General features: G+C 47.8%; 1 protein-coding gene across 2 annotated transcripts; it reads left to right on the top strand.

The window, feature by feature from the left end:
- Positions 1–597: 597 nt before the first annotated feature.
- Positions 598–20,471, top strand: RAB7A (RAB7A, member RAS oncogene family). Of its 2 annotated transcripts, XM_075713608.1 has the most exons (7): positions 598–660; positions 12,451–12,494; positions 16,419–16,479; positions 17,550–17,676; positions 18,484–18,702; positions 19,217–19,345; positions 19,519–20,471. In XM_075713608.1, the coding sequence occupies exons 3-7, from the start codon at positions 16,427–16,429 to the stop codon at positions 19,612–19,614; spliced, it is 624 nt and encodes a 207-aa protein (XP_075569723.1). In that variant the 5' UTR covers positions 598–660; positions 12,451–12,494; positions 16,419–16,426; the 3' UTR covers positions 19,615–20,471. The 2 variants fall into 2 exon arrangements, with proteins under 2 accessions (XP_075569723.1, XP_075569722.1); XM_075713607.1 differs by lacking the exon at positions 12,451–12,494.
- The last annotated feature ends 1,927 nt before the right edge of the window (positions 20,472–22,398 follow it).

Here is a 22,398-nt window from a genome sequence, read left to right as displayed (position 1 = left end):
GGCAAATGCTGTTGCTACCTCACTCCAGATCACAGCTGCAAATAAAAAGATTCCAAAGAACAGGTTTGTGCCCTTGCATCCCCATCCTTTATTTTTGAAAGCATGAAGCAGGGAAATTTCTCCAGCCGTTTCCTTGTCTCCTGAGACCTCTGAGGAAAGGCCAGCGGCTGTCGGCAGCACTGCCATGCAGACAGCAGCTCTGGTGCCATGGGAGGCCACAGAGGAGGCAGGTCCCTTCCTACCCACACCCTCTGTGCCCGCACGGGCATAGCGGCTTGCATGGTACCGCAAGCAACATCTGGACTCCCGATGGGCGTGCTCGGCCGGGCCCTTCTTCCCACATAAACCCCCGGTTCCAGCGGGAGGCCGCTGGGCCCCACAGGCGGTGCGGGGCGCGGCCTCGCCGCGGCCTCGGCTACCCAAGATGGCGGCCGGGAGCCCGCGGTCACGTGACGCGGGCACCACCGCTCCCCCCGTCTCCGCCCTCCGCTGGCTGCCGGGCTGCGTGCTGACGTCCGGACGGCGGGCGGGCCCCGTGACCGGAAGTTGTCGGGGGGAGGCGGAAGTGAAAGCGGGGAGGCGGTGGGGCCCATTAAAGCCGACCGAGGCGAGCGGGGGGTGGCAGCGAGTCTCGGGCGGGCGCCGCGGTACACGCACCAGGTGAGGACCTGCGGGGCGCCGGGACCGTGCCTGTACCGCTGGGGGGGAATCCTCTCACACCCGGGCCTGGGGTGTGGGGGGGTGGCGGCTCCGCCCCGGGCCCTGGAGCCGCCGGGCGGGGGGCGCCGCTCGGGGCCCCTCCCCACGGTTGGGGGGGGGGGGGGGCCGCCGCGGCCCCCTCCGCAGGGTGGGGGAGGCGCCGCGTTCGCGCTCCCCGGGCGGGCTCTGCCGCCGGGGCCTGGCGCGCCGGGGAGGGGCGGCGTTTGCCCACCCCCGTGGCGGGGTCAGGCGGCCGGCGTCGCCGGGTGCCGAGCTCCCCGGAGCCGTGCCGGGCCCAGCCCGTCGCTGCCCCTGGAACAATGGAGCGGGGCCGTCGGGGTCTCCCCGGGAAAGGGCTCCTCCGCGCAGCGCTGTGGGAGGGGGGAGACCCGCAGGCCTTTCCCGAGATGCGCGTTTCGTGAGGCCTTTGTGGGAGCCTGTTCTCCGGAAAGGTTAAGGAGGCCCGAAGTGGTACCTCCCAGGGAGGAGAGCGTATTGTCTGTGACATGTGCTGCCGCTGCAGTGGCTTCCTCCCAAAGCGTGAAGAGGTTTTGGGGCAGCTGGTGGCCGAAGGTGGCCTGAGCGCTGGGCTCTGGGCAAGCGCGGCGTTGGGGTGATGAAATGCTGCTCTGGGTGGTCGGGGGATATCGCTTTTAAGATGAGCAGGCTGCTCTGGGAGCAATTAATGTGACAAAATAGGCGGCTGAAGAGACTGGCAGTTATTGCGAAAGTAGCTCTCAGCATGTGTAAAGCCTGAGTCAGTTTGAAGAAGTATTAGAGTGGATGTTGGAAGTGCTTTTGGCTGTGAGTGTCTAATAAGGTAAATTAAATGATAGATATGTTATTAGTCTCCAGGTATATATAGACTAATAAATATGGAAATAACAGGTCATTGTGGTTAACATGACTGCATTGGCTTCCCTGTAAACAGAGGGATTATTTTAGTAGTAAAACAGCTGTAAAAAGACTGTCTTAATCTGAAGCAAGATGGATAACCTCAGTGTCAAAATGAGTATGTCTTACCCAGTAGCTCCAAACCCTTTGAGTCAAAGCTGGAATTCTCAGTATTATCTCCTTGAAAGCTAAAAATACTTGCTGATAAGCAGAGCTGTTGTGATATGTGTATATGAGGTTTTTTATATGTAAACTGAGAACACATGACAGAACAAAGTCCTCCCAACTGTAAGCAAGCTGTTCTTTGTTTGACAATTGCCAATATGGAAGCTTTAAAGCTTCCAATACTTGCCATTGGCCAGCCAGCTCTGGCCTGTGCCTAGCACTTTGTGTTTCAGTGTGGGAATTGGGGCTGGGGGAAGTGGAAAGATCTCTTTTTAGGGGAATAACCAGCTGTGCCACAGTGGTTTTGGCTGGCTATGATTTAAGGCTTACTTGTGGCTATACCATGTTCATGGGCTGCGGTCGTGCCAGTAGCGCATAGTAGAAGCTGCAGCCTTGCTGTGCTTCCAGTAGAGCCAGGCTGCTGGAGTCAATGTATCCTGTTCTCTTAGTAGCTGTATTTGAGGTTAAAGTGGGTGGAGTCATTTGAATATTCCATGTTAAATAATCAGGGCTTCGTTGCTGTACTTATTCAGGAAGAACAAGTATACTTGTCTTTTCCCCCCATCCCCCTTGTGACTTCCAACAGCTGACTGAACACATGACTTGCCCTCCATGAACTAATGAGTAGACCCACCATGCCTGGCCTGAGTCCTCAGAATCCAAAGTAGCTCTAATACTGTTGCTTTCAAGTGCTGCCTTTTTTTTTTTTTTGTGCTATTATGTTAATACTCTACTTCTGGTGTAGAAAAGCTGTAAGATGGGGTTAATCTGACCCCTCAGTAAGGAAAACTTTTAAAATCTAGTAGCAGTTTCTTGCTCTCTTAACCAGCAGTTAGAAATGTAACTAATAAGATGCGAGGCAGTAGTTACATTAAACTTTCCTCTTCCCTGTGGTGTCATGCAGTGGTCCATGTCCTCAAATACCCTATTAATAGTTCAACATGGCACACTAAGAGTTGCACCTTAAAAGGCAAAGGTGCCAAGTCAAGAATTTAACTGTGTTGGAGAGACTACACTATAGGCATCCTTGCCCTCCTGCCAAAGCCAGTGAATCAAACTCTACACTGAGTAGCACAGACATGTTACAACATTGATGAATCCTTAACTGAAAGTGGGAAATGTACAAGCTCTGCTATAGGCTCTCCTCTGAAATCAGCTAGGGAAGATACCGCTTTGCTTCATTTACTACCCAAAATGAATGCCTGCGGGCAAAAGGGCTACCAGATTCAATTTCTGCAGCACCTTCTTAAAGCTCCTGTTTTAAGACCCTTGTGTTGGAAGGTCATGTGTATTACCTGTTGGAGCAAATCTCTGGCAAAGCTTGTCCTTGAGGAAACATGACAATTACAATCAAACCATCTGTGCAGAACTATAAATAGCTTTGTCTCTAACATGTATGGGATTTTGGTCTGACTTCTCTGTGAAAATGAGACTAGTTTATGCAGAACTTAACATTTGGCTGTAAACAAAATTGCTTGTGCTTGATTAGGGTGCATTTTTGAATGCTGCATTGTGAGATAGGTGTCTGGCAAGCTCTGGCTTGGGAATAAGGGCTATGGAATATGGCACTTGAATGTTCTGCATTCTCCAAAACTGGTGGATGTGTGGGCTCACAGATACTTGTAGCTGTCCCTGCTGTTATAATACAGCAATTTCTTCAGTAACTGAAGTAAACTGAGCATTTGCTAAACAAGAACAGAACCCTCACCTTGCATGCTCTCAGTGTTCCCTAATGTTTTCTGGGCTTCTCCTTGGCTGTGACCTGAACTGCTCTTAGGCCCTTGTTACTAGGGCCTGATGGACCTAAGATTCCCTTGCAGAACTGTAGAGTAACTTAAAGCTTGTTGCCTTTAGAGAAGGGAGTCCAGATATGACCTTACCTAAATGCTGAACTTGGCTGGGCACTAGCATGCTTGCATGCTGCTTGGCTGACAGCAATCCTGCGTCCTTCAGATGCTGAAGTACTTCATCCTTGCACAGCATTGTTTTGATAATTGCAGTTTAATTGCTTGATGAGTTGGAGTTCAGTTGGCTTCCCCCTGCAGCTTCCCAAAATGATCTCTTGTAGTTGCTGAATAACAGTCTGCCTTCAGATATAGTTAAGTTGTGACAATAGATTGTGAGGATAAAAGGGTCACATTCTGCAGTGACAATCCCAATGTGAGCTGTGCATCTCAAAACTGAATTAGGTATGGATAATTAGTTGAATGATGATAGTTAATACACCACTTCAGTTCTGCAGTTAGCTGCTCTATTGAAGATCATATTTCCCTTTAAATGCACCTTGAATAAAACTTGCAAGTGAGTGCCCAAGGTCAGTGACTCCACATGTGCTGTTCAGAAATAGCAGGCAGTGAAGGGATACCCCTCTATATCACATGGTTGCTCTCTGGCTTCCAGCATGCTTGTTGCTTTTGCGCTCTGTTCATGGGGATGCAGTGCTTGAACCCAGTGTGCTGCTGCGTTTGCTGCTCAGTGGAGATCTGCTGTGGTGATGTCATTGTTGCTGTTAGTGCTGTTCCTGTGAGACTGCTCCTCCTCTCTGGTGCCAGCAATGAGCACTCCGTCCATAAGGGAAGCTGTGTCAACACTGCTGTTGCTAACTCATGGTCAGTGACAGGAAGGGAAGCAAGTTTGTCAAGGCCACTGGAGTGTGTTGATTTACAGCTGATCTCAAAGAGCCTTGACTTTTCTTGCTAGGGAACCTCTTCTTGAGGCCATGGCTGTTTTTACAGGGCAGTGAAATGTCAGGAGGGGCGTGCTGCCTTTGAGGTGGGATTGAAGTGTAAACTTGTGGCACAGATTCCTATTTGTATAACTTAAAGGCACTTGATGTAGTGAGTGATTTGCGTTTGCCTCTCCATAACTACTTCAAATGCCAACTTAAGGTGCCTAATTGTATCTAACTGTACTTGCATGTGTTTCAAGCAGAAATTTCTAAATGAAATTTGGTTGATCTTTATATTGTCAATTAAGAAAACAGTATTTTTCTGGAGTCTGTCCTATATCACTGCATATTGTAACTTTGGTCATTTGGCAGACAAGCTGGACTGGTGAAGTGGTGGACAAAAGTGAAGGCAGGCAGCTGGAGCTGCCTTCAGAGGCTACCTGGCTGGAATACCTGGGCCTTGGTTGCTGGGGCTACCAGTTTATCTAATGAGTCTGTACTGAACCCTTGATCTCTCTCCAGCTGGGAAGCAGCATCCTCTTGAAAGTAACCTGCTTGGTGCTTGTCTCCCTCAAGTGGGCTGAGTCACTTGGCTCTGTAGTGCTCTCTGTCTCTCGGCTCCCAGACACGGATAGTATCTGAAGTCCAAACTGGCACAGTGGTAACACTGTCTCAAGCATGAGCAGTGAGGTGGTTATAACTGAGGCATGCCTAGGCCTGATCTTCCCCCCCCCCCCACCCCTGACAAGAAGATGCAGTTTACCAGTGCTGCTCTCTTAATCTCACCATGCAGGTCACTTCAGTGAGGTTTTTTTTGGTCCTTTGTGGAACTTCATCAAGAGAATAGCTGAGCTGGTGAAGTATTGATGCAGGATCTGTGCAAGAGGTATGAGGGTATGAAATATGAGTCTGAAACTGAGTCTCCACAGTAGGAATTCCTTGTTAGGCACTGACTCAGCTGTCATGGCAAGCTACCTGTTACACTCCCATCCTGGGACTGGTACTGAAATACTTGTCCTTCCTGCTCTGCAAACTGCATTAGCATAGCAAGAGGTATTGAGTGTGTGTAGGATCAGGAGTTCTGCTTGCAGATCAAGGTTTAGTTCTTAGATTGCAGTATGTCCCTAGAGGAAGCCTCATCTCTAGAAGGCTCATTACTGAGAACAGGACCTCCTGGAATAGATGTACAGGAGTAAGGTTTTTGCCATTAGTGTTGGTCTTGTACTTTTCCACATCTACTTTTCTGGTGGTAGGACAGATACTGATGGGACATCCTAGCTCTTCTGTCAAGCTCCTGGTGCTGAAGGAGAGTCAATATTCACTCTTGGATCTGAATCTCGGATGTTAGTGACAGGGTCCAGCAGGCCTCCTGAAGGCCATTGTTTGACTGGAAGGCCTGAACCTTGGTCAAAGTCTCCCTTCAGTCACTTGTTTCCTGCCCAGCCTCTAGGAACTGGTGGAAGCTAGCAGCCAGGAGCAGATAAACAAGGCTTGTTTACCCCTGACAAGGTCTAAGATCTGCTTTGCTTACCACTGCAGAGGTTATCTAACACCTCCTATTTGTGTTTCTAAAACTGAAAGCATGACAGGAATGTGTGAAACTAGGAAGCTGTAGACAAAACTAGAAATTAATCTGAGTACTTGAAAAATTACTATCAGATATAGTAAAGATCTAACAAATTTACTGTTTCTTAGTGGCCTGGCTAATTTGCAGTATTTTGAATTGGTCAGCCTTATCTTCTGGACATGAAGATGAGAAATCCAGCTGCCCCTGGCACTGTGCTTGAATTGTAGAAAGTAATGGGGGAATTGTGTTCAGTGGGATGGCCTGACATGAGAACCATGCTGGGCTATTGGTATTCATATAGGGGTGACTGAGACTGTTGGTTGGCTCTGCTGGTTGGGTGGCTGTGTGCCAAAAGGCTGACAGACACAACTGTATAAACTGGGCTGTATGGTCACTATAGCTATGTTCCAGTTAGTAGTATAAGACTTCTCTTGCTTGATTTGGCAGCTCTCCACAAAGGAGACCGTTCTGGTAGAGGCATGGCAACATGGAAGCTCTACTGGTATAGCTGAAATGCTTTGCGTAGGCAAGGCCCTTAGTCAAGACACATGGCTTGTTGCCTAGTGTCTCCCAGCAGCCAGCAATGTGCTCAACTCTCCTCCCACATCCTGAGATTGTCTCCCCCAGGGCAGAATAGGGAAGTTGAGCTTGCTCTGATAAAGGGGGAGGGGTGTTAAAGCAAGCATGCCTGTTCTTGTAACAGCTTGATCCTTGGGGAAAATCAACTGGGAACTACCTGAAATCCTGTAGGATTTACAGGGGAACTGCTTCCTCCTGGAAGGTAGGGGCACAGCAATACTGATTCTTGAATGACACATAACTTGAGCCTCCAAAAGAAGGGTAGCTGAAGATCTTCAGACACTTGCTATCAGCCTGTTTGGGCTCTGTATATGTCTGCCCATTCCTGGGAGAAAGATATCCTCCGGTATAAGGGCCCTTCAGCTGTTGGAGGAATTGGTGGACTAAGAAACTTCATGGCCAGAAACATCCATCTTTCAGTGAAGCTTCTGGGTATGGCTTTCTCACAGAGCTGTCTTCCTATAACCTGAAGACTACCACTTCAGCAGCCCTGGCTTTCTGTCTGGGAGTCTGCCACTGTGTGGCATTAGGTCTAAAAGGGCCTTCCTGTGCTCCTGTCCTGTGTACAGCTGCAGTCTCCAGACACCTGCTACCTGCTGTGGAGGTGATGGTGATCATACTTAGATTGCTGAGGAGCAAAGTGATCCATCCAGAATGGCTGTCCAGCCAAGCTGGCTGTGTTGCTGGGGATGCTTTTTGCACTCCCTTCCCTCCCTCCCTTTGTCTCAGGGTGTTTTATCACCTGAAAGAGCCTACATATGCTGCTGTAATCTTAGGCTAAGCAGCAGCCTGGGCAAACTAGTGTTCCTGTAGCCAGCAAGAATGACCTCCAGACCTTTCCCACTGTGCCTAAGCACACTGGTGGTCTGGCTAAACATGCAGAGACACACCTGCCTTGGTACTGTAAGCAAATGTATTTCTGTGCTTGTTTTGCTCCCACTTTCAAACCATGTAGTCAGATTGACATGATATCTCCTCCACAGATGGCTGCTGTGATATCTAAACTGGTAGAGATCAGTTTCTGAGCTTTATACTTTCCTGGATGGTGGGGGTGGGGGCTAGCCCTACGTAGTTTGGACTTTTCTAGGGTAGCCACAATTCATAATGGCAGCTTTATAGCAAGAAACTTGTTTGGTTCCACATCTAGTATTTAAACATTGTGCAGGCATAAAACAGCTCTGATCTGGAGAAATGCCAGGAAGTGTAACAGGGCTGTGAATCAGTGAGGCTTGGACTGGAGAACTTGGCTTTGAGAACCTGGGCTTTGAGCCTGACTGATCATGTGCATCAGTGCCTCTCAGGAATGCAGTGCTCTCCAAATCTTAGCACTCACAGCCCTAACGGAGCTGCAGCTGAGCTGAGACCTCAGGTGGGGCAGACCCCTCCCTTCTCATAAGCAAGTCCTGTGATTCCACTGCAGACATGGCTCCTACCAGTGGCATTGCTTTTGCATTCCCTGTGTCATCTGGACTCTCTGGCAAACTGGCCATTGGCATGTCTGCTTCCAAGGAGCTCTTTGAGCCCTTGCACGCAACAGGGATGCATCCTAGAGCCTCCAGCTGGTGATTGAGGGTATGTCTGAGGCAAGCTAAAACCTTACTGCCCCAAAAGGATTGTCTTCCCTAGCACTGGCTCTGGAGCTTCCTTGATCACACCAAGAGCCTATTCTGCTCACAGCTGTTCCAAAACTTTTGCTTTCCAGCTGGGTTTCCTATGTGTTTCCCCAAGCTGCATGTAGCCCCATCATTCTCTCTCTGTAGCACTGAGCTATCATAAGAGCATGTTATCCAGGAACAGAATGCAGCAGAGTGTGTGTGTGGGCCTGGTAGCTAGCTCGTGGACCCAGGTCAGTTGACTATTAGCACCATGTCACACCAGTTTGGTGCTCACATTGAAGCAGCCAATGAAGTGAACTTGAAGGCATGTGGCTGAGCTGCTGCTGGCTGGTTCCTGAGCTTCTCTTGGTCCTAGAGCAGCTCCTCTGGCACTGGAGGCTGCAACTCCATGCTCAAAATGAGGTGGAAACTTACTGCAGACAGCTGTAGTCTAAAAAGCCAATTCCTCTGGGATACTGAAACATGTTTTAAGATACTATTTTGATCTGAGCCGTGTCAGTGTACTAACAAGCATCTAAAGCTCTAGGCTGTTCTTCAAGAAGGTGAAGCTTTTGGTTTAGGACTCTCAGGTGGGGGTGAGAGACGCTGGACAGCATACCTACACCTAACAACTTGCAATATAATGTTTTACGCAAGGTATCAACAATTAATTTGTAGCTGAGGCTCCCAGCTCCCTGAACAGAGGTAATTCCTGCCTCACAGGGCTGGCTGGGAAAGGCACCAACTGGACAGAAGCCTGCTCTTGGTGAAGCTGCAGTAAGTAGCAGGCAGCCTAGTTGCTCCTCCTGAGGAGGGAACAACGAGCTGTGCTTGAGCTCTTGGCTGGGTACCAGCAGGGAGGGAATATGTTGGTTAGAATGGCAACATAAATGTGTGGGGAGGAAGGAGGTGGAAAGCAGTTTTGAGATGCTACTGATACAGCAGCAGCTAGAGTGTACCCTTCTGTGAAGCTGTCACAGGAATATCTTGCCAGCTGCTTTTGGTGTGGGCTTCACTTTGACTGACTGCTGCTCTGTGGTGCATCAGTGAGGCCAGAAAGCACCTCTGAAGCACCTCTGACTGTACGGACTATAGGAGCCTGTTGCCCTAAAAAGCAACCCATTTACAGAGAGCAGTTCTTGCAAGTTGTCAACCCAAATGGCAAGATGTTCCTAATTTGCTTTTTAGGCACAAAGCCAGCACATGTCCCCACTAAATGTGAGGCTTTCCTAGGTGGGATCTTCCAGCCAGCTGAGGAAGCTGAGCTGCTAATAGACCTGTCATGGGAGTTCAAGAGGGTTACTGTCCTGTTTGTGCAGCCCTTGTCAATGCAGCGCTTGACTTGCTGTTAAAACCTCATGTGCTTCTGTAGGAGTCCTCAGTGCAAAGATGCTGGGCACTTGTTCCACTTGTAGAGCACTCGGGTTTGGTAAGGAAAACGTGCAGGTTCTGTAGCACTCAAAAAAAAAAAAAATCAAAGGCAGGCTTATTACTAGTTTCTTCCTTAAAGGCAGCTTGGCATCTCTTAAGCTACATTCATATGAAAGTAACAGCCCATGCTGATTGTCCTCTGGCTAGCGCTCAGCTTTTTTTGCAGCTGAAAGGACAGGACTTCTGCTCTGCTTGTGGGCTGTTGTGTCACTCAGGAGAATGCAAGTGAGAGATGTTAAAAGGTTGATGTCTGCTGGTCTCAGGTAGGCATTCATGGTGCATTGCTCAGGCTGTCACTTGTAGCTTTGCTTTAGCAGACACCTTGTTAGCAATGTCTGTGTGACCAGGTAGTTGGAACCAAGCTGTTAAATTATATTGGTAAAACTTGCTCAGCTCCATCTTGAGCTCCTGCTGCAATTGGAGATTGAGGCTTCAATACAAAGGGTGTCTGGACCACTTGGGCGCTCTGCAAGTGGGAACTGTGATCCTGATTGACTAATGGCAATTGCAGACTATCTGCCTTTCCTCAGGATGAGACCTCTCATTTTCAGGGTAGCTGAATTGGAACAAATTCATGTGTCTACTCAAAGCCTCAGCTAAACTTGGCTTGATAAATCGTGGCAAGGTACAGTGTTACCATGGGGCAAGTGATATGTGCCGGCCTGTTGGTGTGCTTGATTCTGTAAGAACAGGATAAACATCCAGTGAGCATCTCATTTCAATGGCTGAAGGTCTAAGCAGACATAATCCCCTGAGGTGCCAAACATGCTAGGGAACTTGCTACTTCTGGGAAGCAACTAGTTTAATCTGACTGAGCTGGTCCTGAATCATTCTTCCAGCTTCAGTTTCCTTGAAGAAATGCAGAACCATTGGAGTGGGGGAATAAAAATAGCTCTTTGGTGTAGTACAGAGACTTAATGCTTTGCAGCCTCCCCCATGTGAGAGAACAGTGAGCAAAGGTGGTGTTTCTGTGTCGGAAACACTGAGCTGCATTTCAGGATACTTTTCCTGTGTTTCAGGACAGAAGGTTCTTCCAGTGTTCAAGTGTGCCTGTCTTCTGCTCAGTCTGGTCACTGTGGTGAGCCCACTGCAGTGTGTGGTATCCCTAATGGAGTACTGCTCTATCCAGATTGGCTTTCTCATAGTTAGGTATTTTTAGTAAAGGTCCTGTGATGCAGTGGAGAAGTGAATGCTCTGCTTATCAGCCACAGCACCCAGAACAGACCTGCAGTGCTTCAGGTTCAAATGTGTCTTTTGGTGGAACACCTACTTGTGCTGCCTGCTGGGACAGGGGAGCAAAACTAGGTATTCAAAGTGCCGCAGTGAGTTTAGCTCTGCTTGATGCTTGCTCACCTACTGCTTTGTGCCTTGGCGGCATAGTGTTAAATATCCCTGGCAAAGGACACAAGGTGGGAGGTGCAGTCCAACAGTCTTGCTTCAGCATTCAGCTGGTTTCTAGCAGAAGGCGCAGATGGCAACCTGGTAGATATAGGAGCAGAGAACTCCTGCTCAAATGTCCCAGTTCTTCTAGCCTCTGCATAAATGTGCTTTGGTTCTTGGTTAGGATTGTGACTTGAACTGGTTAATAGCAAAGCTGCAACAGTAAGGACTGCTCCAGTAGCTTGTCAGCGGGTTCAAAATGGCAACTCCTGCTGTTGTCTTTCATGGAGGCGAGATGGGGGCTAGCCCCTGCCCCACCACAGGCTAGCTAGTTTCATACTAAAACTATCCATGAGCAACTTAACAGGGTGTTCCTATCACAAGGTCTGCTTCTGTTAAAGGGTGGCTAATCTAAGAGATCTGGTGGGCCATCAATGCAAGCTTCTACTGTTCTTTGCTTGTACCAACCTAATTAATATTAAAAAGCCTGCATTGTGACTCGACACATGTGAACATCTCTAAGGAATCCTTAACTATCCATTTCTGCTTTGAGTTAAAGCAACTGTCTTAATATAGCAAGTGAAAGGACAGCTGTAATGTACTCTGAAGCAACAAGGGAAGCCTAATTAGATTTGGCATAGGCTTTATTTGCTCTTGCATCTGAGGAGCTCTAGCACTATGGAGCTTCACAGGACAGTTTTTGACTCTTCCTTTCAGATCAGCTAAGCCAGTAACACTTGCAGGTCATGTGTTAGGGGTTCTCCCTTGCTGCTCCAGCAGGCCAGCCTTACAAAGGTAATAACACTACGGTGGGAGAGAACATGCTATACCAGGTTTATTCTCATGAGGGTCACCATACTGTTAATGGCTTGTTTGCTTAGAGGGATAGGCATTAAAAATTGAGTGGAAGGACTCCTCTCCTGTATTAGAGGCAGCTGTGTCATTCCTATGGCACCAGTTAAGCCAGGGGGAGGAATAATGCTGCCTGGTCTCCTGATTGACAGGAAGTTTCTGATGGCTCCTGAGCAGGGCTAGCTGGGTGTGCTGGTAGTCTGAGTTCTGAGCAGTCATGCAGGCGACCTCACTCCAAGAGACTTCACATAGTGTAAAACAGAACTGATGTCTTGGACCAAATCGTAACAAACAGGTTTTTCTTCATGATATCTCTGAAGAAGGAAGTGTTTGTTCAGAAATGCTCCTGGGACTGGATGTGAGCCCTGTGTGAGCTCACACACTGCCATCTTAAGGGCTTATGTGACTCTTACAGGATGTTGCTCTAGAGCAATTATACCAAATATCATAAAGCAAGACAAGCTGCATATATAGTGCAAAATAGTCTTAGACTTGGATACCACTGACTTGGCATTATCACAGTCTTGATCTCAACTCAAGCTGAGCTTGCTCTCTGCAAGAGCATGGGGGAAACCCTGCACAGCCTACATCTCAGCTTGGTAATTTAATGTTTCTTGCAGGTGTGACTGGAGAAACTCCTCATGTGAGCTAACTGCTCCTTCAGGTATTCAAACCTGCTTTGTCTGTGAGCTAAAGCTATATTCTTCTTGGTCTTCCTTAGTTGATTTTGTACTAGCAAGGTTCACCAGAAATGGGATCTATGTAGCTTAGACCATATATGTGGGCTCCATTTCTGGGACACAAGGCCGTAGTGAACCTACTGAATGCTGTGTAATGTGAGAAACAGCCTGTGTTAACAAGGGAATAATTGTAAATTACTGCTGACTTCAGGTAAGCAAAACTTTGAGTACTGAATCTGGCCTAGAGTTGGTTGGTTGCACCTTGTTCTACTGACACAGCAAATGGCATGCTGTAACCAGGATCAACTGGGGTATTTCTGAGCATACTTGAACTGGAATGTGTGGAAGCATCCTCTGCTGTGAAGATGTTGCATTTGCTGTTGGCTTGGTATGAGCCGAAGTCACCAAAATCCTTTGTATGGTGTTAAGGAGAATATAGTAAGGCTTCACTTACAGAACCTTCAGAGAGCACTGGTGTCTTTCACTTCCAGTACCTCAGCTTGTTAAAAACACTGTGGCTGGAAGCAAACAATGGAGGAGGCATGGTATCCTATCCTTGGAGTAGTTCGACCCTTTGGGTTGCTTCATAAGAAACCCAAATTAACATAACGGGGATGTTTTCAATCTGTCTAGATTGAAGATCTCACTAGGACCAGTCAGACCATCTGTAAATAGCTACTTTAAAGCTGGAGCTGCTGTTGGAGACCTCAGCCACACAGAACATAGTAAGGATAAGGGAAATAGCAAAGGTGATGCTGTAGAGAGCAACTTGATGCTACTTAAACTTAGAGGGGTTTCCTTCTGTAGGAAGGCTCCAAGAGATCAAACACTTATACTTCCTCCAAGAGCTGGAGATGTGGTCTGCTCTCCAAAGGCAAGGTTTCTTCTTGTCCTGGGCAAGGAATAACTCTGAAGTATTGGTCGGTTCATACCCATAATGAGAAGACTAATAAGAGGGCTTGGCCCATGAACTGACTGGCCTTCAAAGCAGCATTGATCAAGCCTAATAGAAGAGGAGTGTGAAACTCTGGGCAGTGTCCACTGCTGGCCCCTGGCAGGACTGGAGTTCCTCACTGTCTCATGGCCCAAACCAATACCAAGCTGAGGCAGCTCTTTCTGTGCTAGGACTCATATCTGTTGCATCACCTGGTATGGAAGCTGAGTGTCTCACCTGACAGGAGGCATGACATGTCTCATCTGTTCATGAGGCAGTAATAGCCCCTCACACTGATGGGCTAGCCTGTCAGCTATGACAAGAAGGCAGTGTCAGGTCTGACTCAGGCTTCCTTCCCATGTCTGTAGCTGGCTGCTCAGCTGAGCTATTTCCAAGGTAATGAGACTTGACAGAGCAGTTTCCCCTCCCTTCATAGTGGGACTTCAGGCTGTGTTGAACTTGGGTGCTAAGCATCCAGTGTGATTTAGTGTTGTAATCTAGGGCTCTGTAAATCCCTCCCTGAGCATGAGAACTAACGCCAGCTTGTCCAAAGCTGCTTCGAATACCAGGAAGCAGTGAGCTGCCGCAGCCAGTGGCAAGTGATACTGAAAACACTCAGAGGAAAATAGAAACAGTACATGCTGGGTTCTGGCACAGTCACTTCAGGGTGAGTTGTTTTCCTCTGTCCTGAGGAAAACAGGTGACTCTCACACTGGACCTGAACCTATACAGATGTTTTCCATGATAGTTCAGTGTACACAGCTGTCTTTAAGCTGTTTCAAAGCTCTGCTCACTTGCTTATTGCTCCATCTGGGCTGATTGTGCTGCAGAAGTCTCTGGCTTGGCTAGCACAGTGTCATTTGTGCTGTGTGCTTTGAAAACACAGGAGGTGCAGTCTGCTTGAAGGAGCTTACATGGTCTGTTCTCCCCACAGCTATAGCAGAGACAAGCTATAGAATGTGAATCTTGGCAAGAGCAGAAGCAGGACTAAATGTTGGGGTTGTTGACAACTTTCAGCTGGCTGTATCTTGGCTAGTATAGCTGGGCTGCCAGTTGGATCATTGAGCAATGCAGTCCAGCATAGACGGCCTCAGAAAGGAGAGGTGTTTACACTTGGAGAAACTGTCCTGTGCAGGCTCTCTGGCATCTGTTAACACCCATCTAAGGACAGCATGAGCTCTGTGGGTGGCCTGTCACTGCTGTTCACTCAACAGCCTCTGGCTGTTATCTTCTCAACAGTGTTTCCCATCTAGAGATATCACTAGATGCATGAGGTGGGTGCAGGCCAACAAGCATAGCTGTGAGTGCGCTGCTACCTATGGCAGCCGCAGGAGGGCTTCTTCAGCTTCTGCAGCATTCACTGATGGCAAAGTCTAAAGGACTGCATGTCTTTTAACGCTTAAAGCTTGAGATGATTAAGACCTTTTGTAACTGGACTCTGCATCTAGTAAGAGGCTCCTACAGCTTGGAGCATGTTACCTCCTGTAGTAGTGGGATGAAGCAGGTTGCAGTTATCTAGCAGCTTAGGCTGTTGCAATCCCACAAAATGCATGGTAGTGAATTGCTCAGAAGGTGCATATATCCATGTTGTAGAAGTGAAGGCCTGTTTAGTGGTTAAAGTCAGGAATAGCTCCTGAAGAGCAGGAGTTGTGTGGTGCAATGAATGTGGTGTAGCAGGATGAGAATTTTAGGGTAACCAAGTCCCCATGTGAGGTCTTAATACATGAAGCCTGTTGTCAAGGGTCTTTTGAACTTAAGTAGCACAGTTATAACCATCTTCTGGCTCTTCTTGCTGTACAGAACCTGCAGGGCTTCTCAGGGAAAGTAAAGGAGTCCTTGTGTTGTGGACCAGGTCAATACCAAACTAGGGTCTGTGATCTGATGAAGCCTGAGCACGTAAGAATGCTTTGTCCCATCCCTTCCCCAGAGGTGGGGGGAAGGGCCTCATGGCAGGAAGGGCATGCTCAACCACTAATAGTAAGACTTTGTACTTGCTCTCACTGTGCTAAAGCACATTCAAAGTGTATTCAGGCCTGCTGCAGCTGATGTACTTCTAGCTTCTTCACTAACCTGAAGGAGACCTGGGAACAAGTGAGAGTGTGGATCTCTGGAGCTCAACTCTCACTCTTGCTAATTGGATGGACTGTTAGTAGCCCATTTAGAGCCACCTGCCTATAAAGTGGACTGGAGTTATGGCAGGATGCAACTGAACAAACAACTCATCTAACAGAACAATAGACTGAATGTTATGAGGTTTGTCACTGTAGCTTTACTTGTCCTTCCATGGAAGTTAGCTTCATATGTTCTCAGCAAAGCTGTGGAGTCTGGTAGTAGTTTGCCTTGTAATTCAGCTGTTCAGCTGGCCTGTGTGGTTTTGTTGCTACTGCTTCAACCACAGTGTATCCTTGGGACTCAACACTTTCACAAAGCACAGCTGCTAGAGAAAGCCACTGCTTCTCCAAGCTGAACCTGAAAGGTGGAAGAAGCCTTTTTTTTTCCTACTGGGAAACTACTGAACAGCATAAAAAAGCTTGTGTGGTATTAGACACATCTCTGCTTACATCTCACTTAGTAATGTGTAAAAATTAGCCTGTGTTGGGAGCTGATACACTTTTACTGCACTGCTTCCAGTGGGGCTAAGGGAGATGGCCTAGGCTAGTATACCAACAAAATGGCCTGGAAATAGTCCAAAATGGACCTGGTACTGTAAAGGACAAGTGCTTGGCTCATCTACCTGTTGGTATTAAGTTGCCATACTGGTCTGACATGGCCCTGCCTATGAGATGGGCAAACACCTGGTTAGTGCTCAAGTGTAGCCTTGAATTGAAGGAGTCTGGTTTCAGGAGTGCTGGGCCCTGCCTGTTGCTGGTTCTTTGCTGGGAGTCAGGTTTCTCAGACTCCAAACTTGCTGCTTTCTGCCTTGAGGAGTGACATGCTAATGGTGTCTGATGGGATTGTTCCTCTTCCTTTCTAGTGTAAAAGATGACTTCTAGGAAGAAAGTGTTACTGAAAGTCATCATCCTTGGAGACTCTGGGTAAGTTGGAGAGCCTTTAAGCTGCCAGTTTGCATCTGGCTGGAGCAGTGCTCTTGACTAGTAGGAGCCTGGATGCACTGTAAGAAACCAGCAGTGCTGGGAGGAGAGATTTTACAACCCCAGGTAGCTGTACTACCTTACAGCTTTAAGAATTCTTCAGGACCCTCTGTCCTGAATGTGTCCCTGCAGTTTAATGTCTTGAAGTCCTGCCACAATATTAAACAAGGGGAAATGCAGTGGGCAGACCACTCCAGTAGCAGAACTGGATAGCCTTTCTGCAAGGAGGATGTATGGTGTTGAAATGATAATTTTGATTAAATAATAAAAAAAATAAAACCACTAGTAAGGTTAGGTGACTTCTTAAAACTCTGCTTCTGTCAGAGATGTAGTTTATACTGAGTCATCTGCTTAGCTTCTGTCTGTCTGGCTAGAGGCTGCCCCTTGGGGTGAAAGGCTTTGCTCTGTGCTGTTGAACAAGGAGTCTGCTCTGCTGTTACAGGTTACTTACTGTGCAGGCTGTAACCTGACTCCCATGACACAAGGCTTATTTATACCACTGTTGATCAGGGAGTGTTCTCAGCCACAGAGAGCGCATGTGAGCCTCTAAGCTGGTGCTCTGGGGAGGATCTCCACCTCTGGGTGCCTAGCAGATGTGTATGTGAGCTGTTGCCAGCTGAGATTGTCTGTTCTTCCACCTCCTCCTACAGAGGCTGAAGATGACTGTTTCTGGTGGGTTTCTCTGGAGCACTTCATCTTCTTCCAAAATTGCCCTCATGATCATAATGTGATGCATACTCCTTACCAAGGATCAGATTACTGATGGGGAAACAAGGTTTCTCAAGATTGTAATCCTTTGTATTCTGAGGTAGCTAATGCTCTTACTCAGCATGTTGCCTCAGCATCTGTTGCTGTAAAAGCCACTTCTTGCAGAGGTGGGTGCATTTTCCCTGCTTGAAAGGCCAGGAGGCTATAGTGGAAGGCAAAGGGTACTGGGATGTTCTGTTCAGGTTGGTTAATTCAAACGCTGGTTTAGAAACAGTCTACCTAGTCTTTTTTGTCTTTCTGTACAGGGTGGGAAAGACATCACTCATGAACCAGTATGTGAACAAGAAATTCAGTAACCAGTACAAGGCTACGATAGGTGCAGACTTCCTGACAAAAGAGGTCATGGTGGATGACAGGCTAGTGACAATGCAGGTAAGGAATGACTGCTCCCTGCTGCAAGGGGTGCCTGGCTGCCTGGACCACACTTGTGTGGAAGTATCTGCTCCAGTGTAGTCCAGAGCGGGTCAGTGTACTGGCTGTGAGTCTTGTTTGCACTGAACTGCTCTTGGCCATCGGTGCTGCTGGGCTTCTCTACAAATCTGTGCATGGGCTGACCAAGGGAAGGCAAAGATCAGTTTGGGCTCAGCTAAGAGCAGCTTTGCCAGCCCAGTTTAAAAACCAGCATTTGGTACTGTCGGTAAACTAGATCTTATTAGAAAGATGCAATTCCCTAGCATTCAGGAACTGGAAAGGACTGGGAAAGGATTCCTTAGCCAGGTTGACTACTCATCCTGCCCTGAGCCCTGTGGGTATAGTGTAACCTGCCAGTCTGCTTATGTCTCTAATATCTGAAGCTTTCATCTCTCCATGGTAAGACTGACTGCAAGGCAGCAAAAGTGCCGTTGCAGCCATCGGAGTAGTGTTTGGACTGTGCTGGTACCCAAGTGTACCCAAGCACTGCAGACAGGTCACCTGCTGACCCTAATACCTGTCCTGCTTGCTCAGAACAAGGATATGTCCCTTGCTGAGGCTGAACACAAAAAAGTTTAACTATCTTTAGAAGGGTGTTTCTGGCTTTTGATACTTAGTGCCTACTGGAATTCCCAAGCCTTCAGGTGCTCCTCTCTGCCTAGCTGGGGGCTGTAGATGCCTGGTGGGGAGTTTTGAAATGAATGCCCTAATTGTGGGCTGACTGTATCAGAGTCTACTCTGTCTTATCTGTCCTGTCTTTTGCTCCAGATATGGGATACAGCAGGACAAGAACGATTTCAGTCTCTGGGAGTTGCCTTCTACAGGGGAGCAGACTGCTGCGTGCTGGTGTTTGATGTCACGGCCCCCAACACATTCAAAACCCTAGACAGCTGGAGGGACGAATTCCTCATTCAGGCCAGTCCAAGAGATCCTGAGAACTTTCCTTTTGTTGTGCTGGGAAACAAGATTGACCTAGAAAACAGACAAGTGAGTACTGGGATTTGCTAGCCTCCTCTTAGGATAATTGCTGGAGTGGGAGACCTTGTAGGAACACAGGAGGGTTATCTGAGAAACAGGAGTGGGAGGTGCCTGAGTGTGGCTCAGCTGTTGTGTGCCACCGGGGAAGAGTTTCTCCTGCACAGAGCTGTCAGACCCCTGTGCACAGCATGCTCCTGCCCACTGGTGGAAGGATTGCAGCAGCTTCATGGGTAATGCAAGAAGAGGAGTTGATTTTCCTCCAGAATTGCTGAGAAACTCCTATGGGAGCAAGTCTCTGCTCTGTGGTCTCATCTTCCTTAGGTGTGGTGCTCTTTGCCCTGGGGCTGAATGTACCTGGTGGTGGGCAGCAGTCTCCTGTGCTCTATATCAAGGCTGTAGTTTTGATGAGGTTGAACTGCTGTCTTAGCTCAGGTTGGATATGAGGGGTCTCTGGCCTTGCCCTGGAAATAAAATCCCCTTCCTGTGTAGCTGAAGGTGGTGATGCTGTTCTGTGTCCACCCAGGTCACCACAAAACGGGCACAAGCCTGGTGCTACAGTAAAAACAACATCCCCTACTTTGAAACCAGTGCCAAGGAGGCCATTAATGTGGAACAAGCTTTCCAGACGATTGCACGAAATGCACTTAAACAGGTAGGGAGGGGGCCAGTGGGTGCCCTCTGCCAGTGCCGGTCCTGCCGGCCGAGCTCAGCTGCTGCAGGCAGCCTTGGGCTCCCCAACAGCTTTCCCCAGCTGAGGATGGCTCCTTGCATGCTAGGAGCTGTCTGTAGAGCTGTGGCACTAACTCCTCCCTTCTCTCCCACTAGGAAACCGAAGTGGAGCTTTACAATGAATTCCCTGAACCTATCAAACTAGACAAGAATGACCGAGTGAAGGCTTCTGCGGAGAGCTGCAGCTGCTGAGGGGAGAGGGAGGGGTTGAGCACAGTCCTTCACAAATTAATATCACACTTAGGCCTTCAAACACACAGCCCCTCTTCTGTGTTTAAAATGAAATTAAAAAGAAAAAATTCCATCTCCAGCTGCCAAAATCCACCCATCTCTCATGAGCATCTGTGAGTCCTGCACTTCAGAGCTCACGTCCCCACACCATCCACATCACACTTCATGGTAACAGACCTTTCTCTTAGTTCAAAATGGAAACTCTTATGTATGTTTGGAACTGAATCTAATTCCAGGTGTCCAATGGAGAGAAACTGTTTACAGGTAATCTGTGTAACAAGTTACATACATTTTTAACTGTCTCGTGTTTTCCCCTGTGAAGGCTGCAACTGGAAAGGCTGATTACCCATAGTTCATTGCAAGCTCAGCACTCAGTCCAACTAGGTTGAGTTTTGTATGTATCTCTGTTAATGCTTGTTACTTTTAACTAATCAGATCTTTTTACAGTATCCATGTATTATGTAATGCTTCTTTAGGAAAAATCTTATAGTACATGTTAATATATGCAACCAATTAAAAATGTATAAATTAGTGTAAAATTCCTGAATTACATGTTCAAGTACTGAAACACAGATTGTGTAGAAAGTGAGGAGGACACTTGTGAACTGCAGTGTGCTAGCAACACAAAGTCCAGATGGAGGCAGTATTCTGTACAGTAGAGATGAACTATGTAAGCCGCCTTTGTTTGAGGCCAGAAAGGCTTCATCTTCTGGAAAATCTGTCTGGCTTCCTTGTATCTTAAATTCTCAGATTTACATAACAGCATTGATATGCACACTGGATTATTGGATTTAAAATTAAATACAGCTATGAAACGACCTCATTTGTTCACCTCCCCTACTGCTTAACTCCTAACATCCTGGAGCGAGTGTGAGAAGGAGCCAGAGCTGAGGTGTCCCAGTGGCTCTTGGTACTGTGGAAGGAGCTCCTCTCCCACCTGGGTTGTGGTAGCTGTTTCTCGATGAATGACCTGGACTATGAATCTTCCCTTTCTTCTTACTGACTGCTAATCTGGATTTTTGGTATGGAAAAACTTGGCAATCTAGTCCCTTTCCTCTCTTCCTTTCTTCCTGGTATTTGTTCTTGCGTTTGTAGCTTGCTTAAATGGAGCCCTTCTACCTGTTTTTCCAGAGGTCTACATTCTAGTACGTAGGCTGAGCTCTTATGTAAAGAGACAAACATGATGCCAATAAACTTAACAAGAACAAACCTTCTTGTTTACTCCTGTTTCTGACTCTCTTTTTTTTTTTTCCCCTTCACTAACATGCTTTCTTTCCTCTGTCTGGTCACCATTTTAACAAGCCAGTGCCTGCTAATTCAAGGATGCTTGTGCTTCCTCCTTACTATCAAGTCTGTGCCTTCCAGATTGGTTTTCAAGAGTGGGTTGAGCAGACCCTGCTTGCTTGGATGACCTGAGACTGTTGTAGGGCAGCTACCCCTCTGCTTTTCTTGGAGCTGCTTGCAGAGGCAGGAATGGTGCTGGATCTCTGATCGTTCTTCTGTGAGCATAGTCCTTCAGCCCTGTCCTGGGCATATGAAAAGCTTTGTGGAAGGGTGGAGTGCAGTGGTGTTAAATCTCTTGCTACCCTCCTCAGGGAGGGGTTGGCAAGAAGAGCAGGCTGAGCCCTTCTCAGCTCACCAGTTAGGCGCTTCAGCTGGAGGAGAGGCAAGGCTGGCCAAGGGTACACTAGAGTGACTTAAGGACCTGTCCTTGGCCCAGCCTAGTCAAGGTTAAGCCTTTAATTTCTAGATGCTGGGCGTGACCCTCTGCTTGCACTCAGCAAGGCTGAGCTCACTACTCCTGTGCCCACAGGAAGGTGGAAAACACAGTATAGAGAAATGAGGCCAGTTATTTCAAGAGCCTTCTAACAGTCTTTGTGCTCTATATCCTATTTTATGGCTATGTCCTATCATGCTTTTTTTTTCACTTGACTGGTCTTTTGCTGTCCATATGAATTTCAAATAACTACTCTGCAATAGCAATGTGTCCTGGTGGGACCACTTTCCTGTCTGTATCTTTTTGAAAGACCTTCTGCTTATATCCATTTAAAGCATCACTCTGTACTTGTTTTCTGTAGATACAGTTCTAGTGTGGAGAAAGCCAAGCTGGGCAATGGGGGGGGGGGGGGGGGGGGGGTGGCGCAATAACTATAAAGTGATGTTTTGGGGAAAGGGGATGGTCTTAATTCTGCACCTACCTCCTGCTGCTTTGGCCTTGGGTGGTGGAGCTGAGGCTGGAAGGGCTGCACAGTGCAGCTGTGGATGAGCCCTGAAGAGATGCTGTTTAATCTCTCTCCCATCAAACAAACTGGCAGTGACACAAGGCAAAGGGAGAGCGCTCCACAGGGGGTAGGACAGCTGTGGAGCTCCTTGCCACAGGATGTTATGGATGCTAAAGGGGAGGGGAGGATTCTCTTTACCACCTACAAACCAATGTTTTTGCAGGTGGGAATATGATATATATGCATGCAAGTGTATAAAAAACAGTGCAGGAGGCGAGCAGTGTGGGAATTGGTGCCCTGCTGTTATACTCAGGGCTGATGGTGTCACAGATGGGGACTGGTGTTCCTGCAAGAATCACTTGTCATCACTGTGGTCGGAACAAGCCTGGGACTGGAGGAGCTGGCTGGACCGATAGTCCCCGCAGGGTACAAGTGTGCTTAAAACCACTCCTAGCATCAGTGAGGCCTCATGGCTTTTACTTCTGTGCTGACCTTTTTGCCTGATGAGCTGTGGGTGCAGTGA

Source organism: Pelecanus crispus, chromosome 7, assembly GCF_030463565.1.
Source record: "Pelecanus crispus isolate bPelCri1 chromosome 7, bPelCri1.pri, whole genome shotgun sequence".
Lineage (NCBI taxonomy): Eukaryota > Metazoa > Chordata > Aves > Pelecaniformes > Pelecanidae > Pelecanus > Pelecanus crispus.
Note: the sequence above shows the minus strand (reverse complement) of the source record. Positions and strands in the feature narration are given on the sequence as shown.